The sequence below is a fragment of the Myodes glareolus genome, chromosome 17 (genome assembly GCF_982192425.1).
Source record: "Myodes glareolus chromosome 17, mMyoGla1.1, whole genome shotgun sequence".
Taxonomy (NCBI): Eukaryota; Metazoa; Chordata; class Mammalia; order Rodentia; family Cricetidae; genus Myodes; species Myodes glareolus.
Window position 1 is genome coordinate 65395217 of NC_142042.1, and position 14441 is coordinate 65409657.

General features: G+C 50.6%; 1 protein-coding gene and 1 long non-coding RNA gene across 2 annotated transcripts; both read right to left on the minus strand.

Moving 5' to 3' along the window:
* Positions 1-868: 868 nt before the first annotated feature.
* On the minus strand, positions 869-7456 carry LOC125414840 (uncharacterized). Its single transcript, XR_014997771.2, has 4 exons — positions 6867-7456; positions 2302-2514; positions 1695-1826; positions 869-1322 (listed from the first exon to the last, which is right to left on the minus strand). It is a non-coding gene; the product is annotated as an uncharacterized LOC125414840 (long non-coding RNA).
* Positions 7457-7997: 541 nt separating this feature from the next.
* Positions 7998-10861, minus strand: S100a2 (S100 calcium binding protein A2). The gene is made up of 3 exons (XM_048456972.3): positions 10705-10861; positions 9244-9391; positions 7998-8270 (listed from the first exon to the last, which is right to left on the minus strand). Exons 2-3 carry the CDS (start codon positions 9382-9384, stop codon positions 8118-8120), a joined length of 294 nt encoding a protein of 97 aa, XP_048312929.3. The 5' UTR covers positions 9385-9391; positions 10705-10861; the 3' UTR covers positions 7998-8117.
* Between the last annotated feature and the right edge of the window lie 3580 nt (positions 10862-14441).

Genomic DNA, 14441 nt, shown 5'->3' on the forward strand with positions numbered 1-14441 from the left:
CTTGTTTTAATTTTGAAACTTTTTAAATTTATTTATTTATTTATTTATTTTATGCTCATTGGTGTTTCAGCTTCATGTGTGTCTGTGGGGGGGCGGGTGACGAGTCCTCTGAAACTGGAGGTACAGACGGTTGTGAGCTGCCATGTGGGTGCCGGGAGTCGAACTCGGAACCTCTGGAAGAACAGCCAGGGCTCTTATGTGTAAGTACCCATATCTCTATATAACATGTGCCTTCTTCCAAGGAGGTCAGAAGAGGGAGATGGGTGGGTGCTGGAGACCAAAGCTGAGTCCTTGACCAAACAGCTAGTGCTCTTAACAATTGAGCCGTCTCTCTAGACACAATAGGGCTTTTTGTTTTGTTTTGTTTTATGAGGCAGAGTAGTTCTACATAGCCCTGGCTACCCTAGAGCTACTATGTAGACCAGGCTGGCTCAAACTCACAGAGATCCGCCTGTCTCTGCCTCCTGGGTGCTGGTATCAAAAGCGTGCGACGCCATGTCTGGTCCAGGTTTTTTCTTAATGCCTTTCAGTTCTTTCATGTTTTGTAAAGGATCGTTTTAACTCTGTCCAGCATTTCCTGCCATTTTTAGCTGACACAGGCAGAGACCGCCATTTCCTAGACACGGAATTCCTCTCCTGTTGCTTCTCTGTTCTCTCCCTACCCCTAAGTTTCCAACACCCAGAAGCGTATGGGGAGGAGAAGAGGAGCCTGGCTTCCCGGCCAGTGACAAAGCCCTCATGCCTGTACAGCCAGTCTGAGAGCCCTTGACCTCATCATAGGCCCAGCACCCAGCTTTGCCTGGGCCACCACATCCTTCTGGAGGTTGCCTGCCGTGACGGGAGTGAGCAATTGCGCAGAAGGAAGAACTGTGATTAATCGTGTTTTATTGGCAAGAAGTTATGAGGAGTTTAGGGCAGAGGACAGAGATGGTCACACCGCAGCAGAAGGAGGGGACAGAGTGGACCAGCAATTAATTTGCTTCTAGGTCAATGACTTACTCCCACCTGCTACCAGCCACCTTAAGCGTGTCACCTCTGCTCTTGGGATCTGATTTTACTCACTGATAGAAATAAAAATAGTAACCATCTCATAGGGTTGTTGTGGGGTTCAGCCAGCACAGCAAGGCTCACAGAATAAATGTTACTAAAATATCGTGAGGGCTTGGTAAATATTAACGCAGAGAGGCAGTGACTGGCCCAGGGTCATATAACTAGTGGGTGGCAGGTTCACTGTACATACAAGTAATTAGAGCGCTGATACCAGGCATCCGGGATATAATATAAACAAAGCAGGCACAGTTCCTCTCAAGGGAGATGACAACCTAGTGGGAGAAACAGACAATAACAAATGAATGTTTAATAAGATGGAAGAGTCCCGCAGCCTAGCTTCTGAGTCCCCTTTCTTATCCAACAGCCCTTCACGTTTCTGGGCACAGTCACGGGTCCTAGGAACACTACATCTGTGTCCACGGGAGGCAGAGGAGAGCTGGGAGAAGAAACTTGTTTTGGTGGAGATGTGGGGTTGGGGTTGGCGCAGAAACATGGAAAGAACACTTAATTGGGCCTTCACTCAAACCCCGCCCCTCCACTTAAAACCCCGCCCCTCCTCATCAGCTGACTTCAACATGTTTTTCCCTTCACCTTGTTAGAGATTTAGTTTTCTTACCTCCAAAGAGGGTTTGGAAGGTTCTTACCCGGAGAATCCAAGTGTTGGCTTATATGGTGGAACATGTCTTTCATCCCAGTGCTTGAACGGGAGAGGCAAGCCGATATTCGGGAGCCCAAGCCCAGCCTAGTCTACACAGCAAGTTTCAGGCCAGTCACAGCTACACAGTGAGACAAAAAAAAAAAAAAAAAAAGGAAGGGGGGAGGGAAGGAGGAAGGAAAGAAGGACATTGTGAAACACATTGTGTTACTAGCTGTTACTGAGGCCATGCAAAAGCTCTGGCCCCCAAGTCTAACTCAACAGAAACACCCTGAGTTCCCTTGATGGAGGGAGTAGGGACGGGTCTTTCCCCACTAGGCCATCTTACTCAGCTTCTGCCTCCACAAAGGAGGTCAGGACTCTAAATTCTCTTCCCTTGGTTCCCAAAACCTTCCTAAAGTGCATGGAATCTTCCTGCCCTACTGGAAATTTTCCAGCGTCTACCCGGAACCCCTTTTCTGCAGTGACCCCCAGTGCTCAGCAGTGGACCCCAGTTCCAGGGCCCGGACTAGAGCCACCCTCCTTCCTTCCCACTCTCTCCTGTTCACATGCTTCATCTCCTCCCTCAGGCTGAACCTTGTACCAGGGCTCCTTACCTTACATAGCTCCCCGAGGACAGGTGAGCTGACCGCAGAGAAATGCAAGAAATTCACTGCTGAGAAGCATTGCCTCAAAGGCTCAGCGAGATGGTGTGTGAAGGGTGACAGCAGATGTTAGCCGATCTGGCGGAGCTTCTTACAAGATGAAACCCTGACTCTCCCTGGCTCCCCTTCTGTCTCCTTGCTATCACCACCATCGCCTGAAGATCCCTGGAAAACAATCACCCCTCTAAAGGGCAGTGTCTGGTCCTGCACCCCAAGGAAAAATAAGCTAGAGACTCCAAAGAATCTGGACATCCTATTTACTTCTGGCAAAGGGGCCTGAGCCCTAGGGCCTGAGTGATCACCCAAATCCAACAGCCCCGTAAGGTTAAATGAACTTGACCAAAACAATCCACCTCCTCTTTGATCTTCTGAGCCAAGTAGGAAGAACATATGGGAAGGGGTATCCGATTACTGGGACCAGCTCTGGGGCCAGGGAAAAATCCGGAGCCAGAGTCAAAGCTATGGAATTGGAGCTGGGGAATGGGAGGAAAATCTAAACTGGGACCAAGAAGAACCTGCAGAGGTTAGACCTGCTGCTTGCTGCACAGATGAGAACAGTGAACTGGTAGAGCGATCAGGTGACCCATGTGGGAGCTGTGGAGTGGGGTACCAGTTCACTGCATTGACCCAGAACCCATAACTGAGTGCTATGTGGGGGCTGAGAACCAACCCTGTTTCCTCTGCACAAACAGTAGATGCTCTTAAGTGTGGAGCCCCCTGATTCAAGCTTCGCTTGCTCTTAGTTGACTCAGAAAATCAGTAGCGTTGGCGGTGATGAGCTGAGCAAGTCTCCTAGCTCAACTGACGTCTCTGATGTTTGACTTAAAATGATAAAAGCCACCTTGGTGCTGGACAGTAGTGGTGCATGTCTTTAATCCCAGCACTCAGGAGGCAGAGGCAGGCGGATCTCTGTGAGTTTGAGACCAACCTGGTCTAGTTCTGGAACAGCCAGGGATACACAGAGAAACCCTGCCTCAGAAATAAAACAAAACAAAACAGATTACCTAGAGTATTAGTCAAGCACTGACTTGAAAGCCACTTTACTGTAACCACTGCCCCTCTGGCCCACAAGAATATCTAACCCATAACTAAAACAAGATGAAATCAAACTTGGCACTGCGTGTCTGTACTCTTAGAAGGCTGAGGCAGGATGATGGCTGAAAGTTTGAGCCCAGCCTAGGTCTCATAGCAATACCTTGTCACAAATAAATAAATAAGGGTGAAAAAAAACTAGGAACTTTCCGCCATCTGCGCTTGTTTCCTTTGCTACCTTAACCTCTGGGTCAGATTCTGCTGAACTCTACACGTAGACACATTAGTCATTTAAAGATTGTCTGGACTCCCAGGACAAGAGCAACTTACCCCAGCCCCTCTCCTCCCCCATTCAAGGCTAAAGACACCGAGATAAGAGTAACTAAGACGTTTTCAAGATCACAGCCACATCACTGCCGTGTGACCGACCGCACATGTATCAACCTCATTTCTCAATGTCCTATTCCAGATCACAGGAAAGGCACAGGGAAGTCTCGAGCCATCCCTAGTCTAAGACCCTCGTCTTTCCCTTCGTTTAAGGTAGAAAGACATTGACTGCTGGGTTAAGGGGATGTCTATCTTACCATATTCCCGTTTTCCTGGGTTTCTGGATTAGATCTTTTTACTTGTCTTGTTCCCTGGACTCCATTCTGAGTAGCTGAGTGAGCAGTCATCTTGGGTTTGGTAACTAACTCACGCTGGCCTCAGTCTCCCTTTCCACAGAGCACCAGAGCGCTCTCTGAGCCGCACCATAAAATGGTGGGCTCACCGGAAGGGTGGTTGCTACAATCCTCCTCCCAGCAGCAGTTCCAGGAGGAACGGGGGAGATCCGGCCACAGATCCTTGACAACAAGTGATGTCCAGACCCTCCTCTCCCTCAGCACAAAGAAGGGGGAAGCTTGTTCGTTTGGATTCAGCAGTCTGATGTCAGTTATTTTGTCAAATACCAAATGGAATGGTTAGCCACTTTGTAACCTCTCCAAGTGGGGGAAACCTCAGAGGCAGCAAGATAAGTCTGGTCTTGCCTAACTGACTGTCCAAATCCAAAACTGAGGAGCCCACTTCTATGTAGCACCAAAAGAAATCTGAGTTCACAGAGCCAACCCCCTGCAAGGAGACCCCATCTTCCTGCGACTTGGGCTGATGTGCCAGGTACATCTGAACCATATTCAGCCAGGTTCCCTCCAGGTCACACAAAGTCTAAAGTTCTGGAGATGACTTCAGAAAGAGGAAAGAGGCCCAGTCTACCAGCCCAGGGCCCCAGAGGGATGAGGAGTTTTCTAACAGATATGGGTCAAGGCCAGACACTGGCCTTAACATCCCCCGTCTCTGTTTCCCCATCTGTGAGGTGCAGGCACAGGGAGGATTAAACAGCTGGTGTATGAGTGGGCCAAGCACCTCGTCAGAGGCAGCGCTCCACAAATGGCTGAAGCTGCCCCCTCCGCTTTCCCATCTGTAAAAAGGTTTAATAATAGCCCCTTTTGGGTTACCATGAGGCCGAAATGACAGTGTGCTTGCAAGGAGCTTTGAGAACTGCCCTAGGATGTTAATTACTGGCATCATGACTCCCTGACCCATACTTACCAGATTCCTCTCCAACAGGCTGTCAGGAAAGTGGGCTTCTCTCTTTTTATTGCCATGGAAAGAGACCATTTCTTCCAGAGGACCTGCCTGGCCTTGCCTCCCAGCCCTAGGTGTGTTGAGAGGGCACAGTGCTGAGAGCAAGTGGCTGTCCTATGGCCTCTCACTGGCTCCTTCTTTCTCTTCAGCACTCTGTCTGATCTACTCTGCAAGTGGCCCACACACATCAGAGTTCCCCAGGGAAGAAAGATCCAACTTACGGTCTCCCCACGTAGCTTGGGCTTCTCAGAGCATGGCCCCTAGCTTCCGGCACATTCTGACCTATCTCAGCCTGAGCACTGAAAGAGCCTCCATTGCAAGCTGAAAGGTTCCTAAGATGCGTTTCAGAATTCCCAGGGCATCGTTTCTGCTGCATTTCATTCAACACACAAATCATTAAGATTGACTCAGCTTCAGGAGGAACACGCATGAAGGAGCTGCCGTCTTATCTCCACATGTAGGCCATAGCATAGCCAACACCCTCATCGCTCTCACACACACATGCATGCACACATGTTCGCACACACAGATATTTGCACAATGTCAAATTCTTTACTAATCTGTACTTTACTCAGCAGTAAATTGCAGAAAACTTGTCTGACTTCAATCACTTTACGTAACAAGTCTGCTGAGGGAGTTTGGGGTCGGGTTGAGGGCCCAGGGAATGTCCTTTCCTTGTGTTTTTTCTTTAAACCTACAGCACATCATCCCCTACACTATGTTTGTGGTTCCTGGTCACAACATGGCTGCTATGCCTCCAGGGCTCAGTGTCCATGCTCTAGGTGGACAACAGAGTGAAGATGAGACCGGAAAAGCTCTGTCCTCCAGGATCCTCCAGAACCTTTGCCTTATTAACATGGCAGTAGTGACCTCTCTCTACAGGGCTTTGCCTACATCTTTTGGGGCTCAGCAATGTAATATGGCTACTCCTCGCTGACACCTTGAAAGAGAAGAAAAGTTGGCTTTTTTTTTTAATGAAAAGAGGGGATGGATAATAATTATAACACATAAAGGTGATGCTCTCCTGGCTGTTTTCTTCTTCCCTGGGAAACTCTGATGTGTGGGGCCCTCCTGCAGAGTAGATCAGACAGAGTTCTGAAGAAGAGGAAGGAGCAGGTGAGAGGCCATGTGACAGACAGCTCTGTCCTCTCTGCTTACCTAGGGCCGGGAGACAGGGCCCCCTCTGGAACAAGTGGTCTCTTTTCATGGTAATAAAAAGAGAGAAGCCCACTTTCTTGAGACCCTGCCAGAGTGTCAAGAGAGGGATCCAGTAAACTGATTGTCTTAGTTAGGTTTTCTGTTGCTGTGACAAACACCACAATGAACTGCAGGTGGGGAAGAAAGAGTTTGTTGTGCTTACATCTGTGCTCTGTGGTCCAGCACTGAAGTCAGGACAGGAACTCAAACAGAGTGGGATCCTGGAGGCAGGAACTGATGCAGAGGCCATGGAGGGGAGCCGCTTACTGCCTCCCTCCACACGCCTTGATCCTCATGACTTGCTCAGATGGCTTTCTTATAGAACCCTAGACTACCAGCCCAGGAATGGCCCTTCCTACAATGGGTTTGGCCCTCCCCATCAATCACTAACTAAGAAAATAGGCTTGCCCACAGCCGGATCTTTTTCTCAGTCGAGATTTCCTCCTCTCAGATGACTGCGCTTTGTGTCAAATTGACATGAACCTAGCAGCACACTGATGGTTCTGTCTGAGCTCCAGCCACACAGCTAACACCAAGTGCAAAGCACGCTGAGCGAGCCCCTTGAGGGATGGTAGCCCCAACTTCCACCTGCAACTGCCCGAGACACCCCAACCATTTCCAGCCTTCCCACAGAACCATGAGAGATATAAATGTATGTTTTCACCTACCATGCCTCAGAGTGGTTCATTCTACAGCAACAGGTAACTAGGAGGACATCTGAGTCACTGAACCAAACTTGAACTGTCCACCAAGACGTCTAATGTTCAAATGCCAGTTTAGTTAAGTCATCACAGAGTGGGCCTTCCGTAACTTCCGAATGCTTGTGTGACTGGTACAAAATCCAGTAGCTATCAAAACCTTTCAATTAAATTAAAAGTAAATTAAAAGATAAAATTGGACGGAGATAAGAAGGAGTGAACTCTAGGGCCTAATTTTATAGGCTGGAAAGCTGGTCATCCATGTGCTCGACTATCACCTGATGTGCCTGCCATAGGATGCAGAATGTATAGCAGCTTAGGTTACAGTTTTAGTGGAAATGGCAGAAAATAAGAATTCCTGCCTTGAGCTGGCTCCTAAGAGGTTTTAGCAGAGTTCAACAGGGAGAGAGAGAACTCAGAACTGAGCTACCCAACTTGAACGTGGGTAGGATAATGAAGCTTTCTGACAATGAGAACCCGGCCCCGGGCCTGGGATCTGACAAGGAGCCAGCGCTGCTCCCTGAGCCACTCTTGGGACCACTCACCCTTCAGTCCCAAATGTTAAGGGCTGTGCTATATTCTGAGTTTGTATCCACCCTTCTCTATTGAAACTGGGTAAGGAGGTGAAATGATTGTTGTTGTAGGTGGTATTTGTCTTTTTGTAGTTAGTGGGGGTTTTGTGTGCTTTGTTTTTGTTTTGTTGTTTTGAGGCAGGGCCTTACTATGTAGACCAGGTTGGCCTCAAACTCTGGAGACCTGCTGCCCCTGCCCCTGCCCACTGTCCTTGCCTCTGGCCCTGCCTCTGTCCCCTCCCCCATGTCCCTGCCCTGCCTCTGCCCTCTGGCCCTGCCTCCTGAGTGTTGGGATTAAAGGTTATACTACCATGCCCAACCTGCCTTTTAAAATATCTTTCTTAGCAAAATAAAACATTACCAGCATACCTCAATTCCCCAAATCTCATTTTGTGAACTCCCAAAGAGTAGACCCCTCGTCCTCAGGAGAGTTGGACAACAGAAGGTGTCGGAAACCAGAGCACTTCTTTCTGTCTTCAGCCCTTTAACTGATCCACCCAGAGCACAGAGTGTCACTGAGTCATTACGATGTTGTCCACAAATAAACAAACAAAAGTTTATTTAGTACAAAATTAAACAAGAGAGAGAAAGAGAGAGAGAGAGTCCTATGGGCTCCGGAGACACACGGCAGGCTGTGGAGCGCTCTGCTTCAGGGCCGGGCTGGGGACCCCTGGAAGAAGTCGTTGCACATGATGGTGACCAGTGCCAGAAACACGGCGTACTCCTGGAAATCCACCTGCTGGTCGCTGTCCTCATCAAGGTCGCCCATCAGCTTCTTCAGTCCCTCCTCATCCACCTTCTCCTGAACGTGGCAGGGAGTGGAGTTATCACCCAGCTCCTGCCGGATCCACAGCCAAAACCTCCCCCTTTACATTAGTATCCAGCGTCCCCTCCCCACTGGGCAACCATGTGCACGGTGGGCAGGAGACGCCTATGAGGTACCAAGAAGGCCCGGTGAGGAAGGAGAGATAGATTATGATGTTAAGAGTCTCCAGCATTGCAGGGCGGTGGTGGTAACACCTTCAATCCCAGCACTCCGGAGGCAGAGGCAGGCAGATTTCTGTGAGTTCAAGGCCAGCCTGGTCTACAAGAGCTAGTTCCAGGACAGGCTCCAAAGCTACAGAGAAACCCTCTCTTGGAAAAAAAAAAAAAAGTATTAAAAGATGAACTTTTTAATACCAGCCAAAACAATGGGAAAGAATTAACCCGAAATGAAGCAAAAAAAAAAAAGTAAGTCCTGCCTCATATTAAGGACTGAGACCTGACTCTCTAGGATCACCCATTAGTCTGTACAAGTCAAGAAGCAAATTGAGACCTAGCTGCACCTTGTCGCCAAATGCCCCAGGGTGCAAGTCTTAGCTGGAATCCATTCTTTCTGTACTCTTTCTTGGCTACCACACAAATGTGTAAAATAAAAGGAGAAACTAATGCCCTAGTTATATCCCTGTGTGACCCTGGGTCAGCTGCCTCCTGTCTCTAGTTTGGGACTATTCAACTAGCAAACAACAAGATTCTACCAATGGACTCTGAAGCCCCCCACAGCAGTGTGCTCAGGAATACCGAAGGGGCTAGCCATTGGTAAGTCCACTCACACACAGACCTAACTGCCAGCCCAGGTCCAGGGAGTGGAAGCTGATGGGGAGATCCTCAGCCCCACCCCGGCACTAGCACCAGGAGGCCCCTTGAGCATGAAAATGGGAAAAGATTTACCCTGTGTGCCCACCTCCCGCTCCCCGCCTCCCCCCTCAGCTCCCCTCCTGGCCTGCCTCACTTACCCCCACAAAGCTCGGCAGTTCCTTATGCAAAAGCTCCTTCATCTCCCCCTTGCTGAGTTTGAACTTGTCACCCTCTTGACCGGAGTACTTGTGGAAGGTGGAGACCATCACAGCCAGAGCCTCTTCCAGAGGACTGGACATCTTGAAGCTAGAGACACAAAAGAACACCGTCGAGGAACTTGGGGCCTCACGTCCAGTCTACAAGGTTTGCTTCTGCTCCACTAAGCTTACCCTCTCGGAATGGCAAGGCAGTGCCTGCATCCTGCCCTGGAGGTGGCCTGCCTAAGGAGCAGGGTTCACACAGCCACTTCACACTGCTCTCAAATGTTAAACCTCTCCTGTGGTCTGGAGTCACCTGAAGCAGAGCCTCGTATTCTAGAGACACACTTCTTTGGGGAGGCCTGCCTACTCCAGTGTCTATGGGAGGCAGAGAGGGGGATGAGAGGAGGCTGCAGGGTGTCTAGAAGCTCAATTTGACTCCTGTCTGTGCCAGGAATGTAGAGCATAAATGTGTCCATGGGCTCCCGGGATTGCTTGGCAGCAGCCATGGGAACAGTCCAAGACTATGAGGCCCCATGCAGGGGTCAAAGCTTTCACAGACTCTAGTCTCCTGAAGTCAGAGTCTCTGCCATCCTTCCCACAGGGACCCTCCTAGCGTGACAGGCTGAGAGCTGTGCTGCACATGCCGGTTCTTTGCAGGCAGGTAGCAGGATGGAGACAACATCAAGAAGGATTCTGTTGGGGTTAGAACTAAAAAATATTAAATGCCCAGTATCTTGGGATCGGGCTGGAAACTGAAGAGATGAGGTCAGAGTTCAGAGGTCACTTTTCCAAATCCCTCTAAGAATATTGGGTGGGTTCCAGGGTAAGCCAGAGGAGCCAGTGCTGGAGGCAGGGAACTGCCTCCGCAAGCCCCACCCTCACCCACTTAGAACAGCATTGGAAGCAGCCTTGGGCGAGGCTCTGCCGCTACACAAGGCACGGGACCCAGGCAGGCTAAGCACTGAGACTCTGTCTCTGGCTTCTTATTCCTAATAGATTTCAGTATTGACTGCTTTTGCGACATCTCACTGTGCAGCCCAGTCAGACCCTGACCTCATGACTCTCCTACCTCAGTCTCCTGAGTGGGGGATTTCAGATACACTCCATAGCAGTGGCATCTGCCTCCACCCCCACATATCCAGGGTCTACTCCTAGGCCTAAACCCCAAAAGTGAGGCCCTAGACAGACGTATCTAAACTAAGAAACAGAGACCTCAGACCCAGAGACGGGAGAACAGGCCACAGAGTAACCTAAACCCTCACAGGGGATTCTGGGGACGATCCTTCCATCCAAAACTTCACAGAGGGTCTCTTCAAATGGGAAGTCCCACTAGGAAGTCAGAGAAAACTACAAGAACAAGAATTGAGATAGTGGAACAAAGATGGAAACCCAGGTCCTCTGCAGGACAGAGGTACTCACCAGACCAGGTAGTGGAGAGACCCAGGAGGGAATACAGCGGCCAAGACACTCAGGGTAGGGATTTATATGCGAACCCTACTGGCCTCCAATTTGTCATTTTTGGGAAACAGAACCTGTCCCAACCTGATCTTGATAAAATCTGGCCTCCTGCCACCCCACACACTTCCTCTTGGCCCATCCCTCTCAGATAGCACCGGCCTCAGCACCAGCTGGAGAAGCCTCCAGGCCCAGCTAAGGGCATCCCTGAGCCCATCTGGGCCTCAACATGGAAACAAAGGCATTGTAGGAAAGGGGAGCCTGGTTAGGGAAGAGGGGAGGCAGCTTTTGTTCTGGGGCCTAGAGACTCATTCCAAGCCTGGTTCTCATATTATGCCTGTGAGTCACAGTTTCCTCCTGTGTCAGAAGATGCGGGGACACAGGGTGGGTGGGAACTTCACAGCCTGTGCTCATGGACATGTGTGGTGTGTGGTATGTGGGGTGTGTGTGTGTGTGTGTGTGTGTGTGTGTAAGAGAGAGAGAGATAGAAAGAGACGGAGAGAAGCTGTCCAGGCACCCTAGAAAGCTGGGGTTCAAAAGAGCAGCTGGAGACATCTAGAGGAGGATGTCAGGAGGTCTAAGAAATCTTTTGTTGTTTGTTTTGTTTTGTTTTAAAAGCCTGACACCAGAATCCCTCTTAAAGAGAGAGTGGGGCAGCCGGGTTTGTTTAAACTACTTCAAAATGAGCAAAGGCGATTGTTCTGTACCAGACCCAGATGCAGTGAGCAGCAGTCTGTGTAGGATGCAAAAGAGGGAAAAAAAAGGAGACATGAACTTCCTCTTCTTCCTTCTACAGATAGGTGAAAGAATGGGAATGACTCCTCTACCCAGAGCTGAAAACAGGGGCCTGGACCCAGCCATGGCCTTCCTCTGGCCCTCACCACCCCCCAATGTGTCTTCTACATGGAGAAGGACACTGTGTCCTTCAACTGGGCCCAAGGGAGGGGTCTTCAGGAAAGAGCTGACCTCAAGACTGACCCCCTTCTGTTCTTTATCCCAACCCCCCCCCACTTGGGCACCGCCCTTCCTGTGGGCACAGCTCTCTTCCCCTGCAGACATCAGGCACCCTCTCTCTGCTCCCCCTGTGCTGGGTGACTCACATGGTTCCAGGCCCAGATGCCCAGGTGGTGACTCAGAGGCACACCCTGCTCCCCAAGGCCAGAGCAGCAGCCGGAAACCCCAACCCACAAGCGCCAGCGTGGAGCCCCTCGCCAGGCAGCACGGAGGGAGATGAGGATGGTGACCCCACGGAAACCTGTGAGCGAGCAGAATCAGACCCCCAGGTCTCTGTTTCGAGGTCACTGTGGCAACCAGCTGCAGAGCACAGATAAAGTGGGTCCTGGGTCCTTAGGGTCCTCTTCTATGTCTTTGCAAAGGCACCCAGTGTCCCCCCTCCTCTCCAAGGCACCTGAGTGTCCCCCTCCTCCACTCCTCATGATGCCTCCCTTCCCTTCACAACCTACTTTAGGTAGAGGTAAAAACTCTCCACCCTGGGGAGGAACCCGCGGTGAACGAAGTCCTGCCACTCACAGAGACTTCACTTTATTCACATTAAATCCCTCTCCCTCAGAAACTACATGGTGTCTCTTCTGTAAAGAGCACAGTGAAGCACCCTGCGTGCTAAGTGCACAGGGAAACACCCTTCTTGCTAACACCCACTGCTTTCCAGCCTCCCTGCCATTCCTCACTGTCTGAACAAGTGTACAAACACGTGGTGAAACCAAGGCCCTTGGCTTCGCTGATGGCCCTGCTCAGAATTTGCCCACACCCCCGTGTGTGTCTCCTTCTCCTGAGATCCCATCTACCCTTTGAAGGCTACTTGAAAGGGCTCCACTAACCCAGCTAGACTTCATTTCTACCTGTCCTGGCACATACACCGCACTCCTGGTGCCCTCCCTCTGTCCTGAGCGGCTCCTTATTTGCACATATCCACTGTGCACTCGCTTTCCCTCACCCTGGCCTTGTGGTGAGCTCACTGGTGAATACTGGGTCCTATTCATTTCTGCATGAGCACAGAACCTCGCCCACGCCAGGTGCCTCCCAGCATTTATGGGCTGCCGACTGGCAACAGAGGTCACCGGGGCTAGTGGGTACGTAGGAGCCAGGGGACTCTCTTTGCTTCCTGCCTGAACACACACCACTGAACATGCTAGTAAATAATACCGTCTCCTCTGAGTCCCAGGAGCGGCAATGAGACAGAGTTGGAAAACAGAGCCTCTGAGAGCTACAAATCCCTGAGGAGTGACCACAGGAAACATCGTGCCATGGGGACCCAGAAAAAAGGACCCAGGTCCCCAGGGGACAGGGATGGAGGCTGACAAAGAGGGCAGAGAAACAGTCAGGTGGAAGAGTCAGGAAGAAAAGAGATTGGGGGAATGGATCAACGAGAGAGCAGAATAGTGACAGAGGAACCAGGGAGACAGGGACAAGATGAGAGAGGGGGCTGGACAGAGGCAGCAGGACCTGGACATCTGTCCACATCTCAGACATGCAGGCCACATCTGTGCCCCATCCAATGGCTATGCTCCTGAAACTTCCAAAAGCAGACTGACTTGCCTCTGGCTTTCCGTGTGACCTTGAGCATCTGCATTTAGAACGTCAGGACACACAGCGGGTGGATGAGCCTGCCCTACCCCAGCTCCCCCTTCCCCCCCCCCCCAATCTATTCTGACATTCTCCAGCAGAGAATCCAGGACAGAAGCAAGCGGTGGAGCATCCCAGGCACTGACTGCCCACATCCAGGCCCAGCTGGGCCCTCACATTCCGTCCACCCACTCCCAAGCTCTGAGCGCCAGCCGTGGCCGGCTCCGGTTTTGCCTGTCCCTTTTCTGCCTCCTAGTGGTGGAGATGTATCATTGCAATGCAGCTCTCTGCTCTCGGTCAGGTCCACCAGCTAGCTGTTCCCAAGCCCTGAACGTGATTCACCAAGGAGGAGGCAGCGGTGATTCATCTCTAAGGAGCCTTCCCACGCCCACACCTGCTTCACATAGAAGGGGTTTCCTGGACAGCCCCTGCTGAGAAGCCTAGGTGGAAGCCCGAAACCAGAAACCTGTTTCAAATGCCTGAGGTAGGATTAGGGGCTGCAGGAGGAGTCAGAAACGAGAATCTGAACATGACCCAAGTCGGCTCACTCACCCCTTTTGGGGGGCAGCTCAGTGAAAAGAGAAATGACCTCACTATCAGCTTCCCAGGTATAAGTCTGAGTGCTGTCCCTGACTCACTCTGCAATGTTGGGTAAGTGGTACCACACCTCAGAGTCTAAACCTTTTTGCCACGAGGATCACTTTTAGTATCCCCTGCACCCTAAAATAAGCTTTGGAGTTCTTTTTCTTATCAAATTGCGTGAAGTCCTTCACGATCTGTTCTATAAATCTTAGCCATGGCTCTCCCCTTGCAGTTACAGGAGAAGCCACGCCTTACATTCTTAATTGCCGTTCCTAAGAAGTGTGTGCATTCCTGTGGCTGCCGAAGGCCTACTGTGTGCCAAGTTCTTCCATAGACTATCCCACCTAGTTCATATGACAATCCCAGGAAGGTGAACCATCTCACCCTACTTTGTAGAAATGAAAATTGGGGCTCAAGGACATGTTCCCACCCAACAAATAAGGGAGGAAAGAAAATAAAGACGGCTGATTTTGCAGGGTTAAACGTCTGTGTGCTCCAGCCACCAGTGTTGCCAGGCGGCCTTAAGGATAGTTGCT

Coding starts and splice junctions, on each gene's coding strand:
- S100a2 (XM_048456972.3), bottom strand. CDS start 9,384: ATGTCCAGTCCTCTGGAAGAGGCTCTGGCTGTGATGGTCTCCACCTTC. Junction 8,271..9,243: donor AACTGCCGAGCTTTGTGGGG/GTAAGTGAGGCA, acceptor TGCCACGTTCAG/GAGAAGGTGGATGAGGAGGG.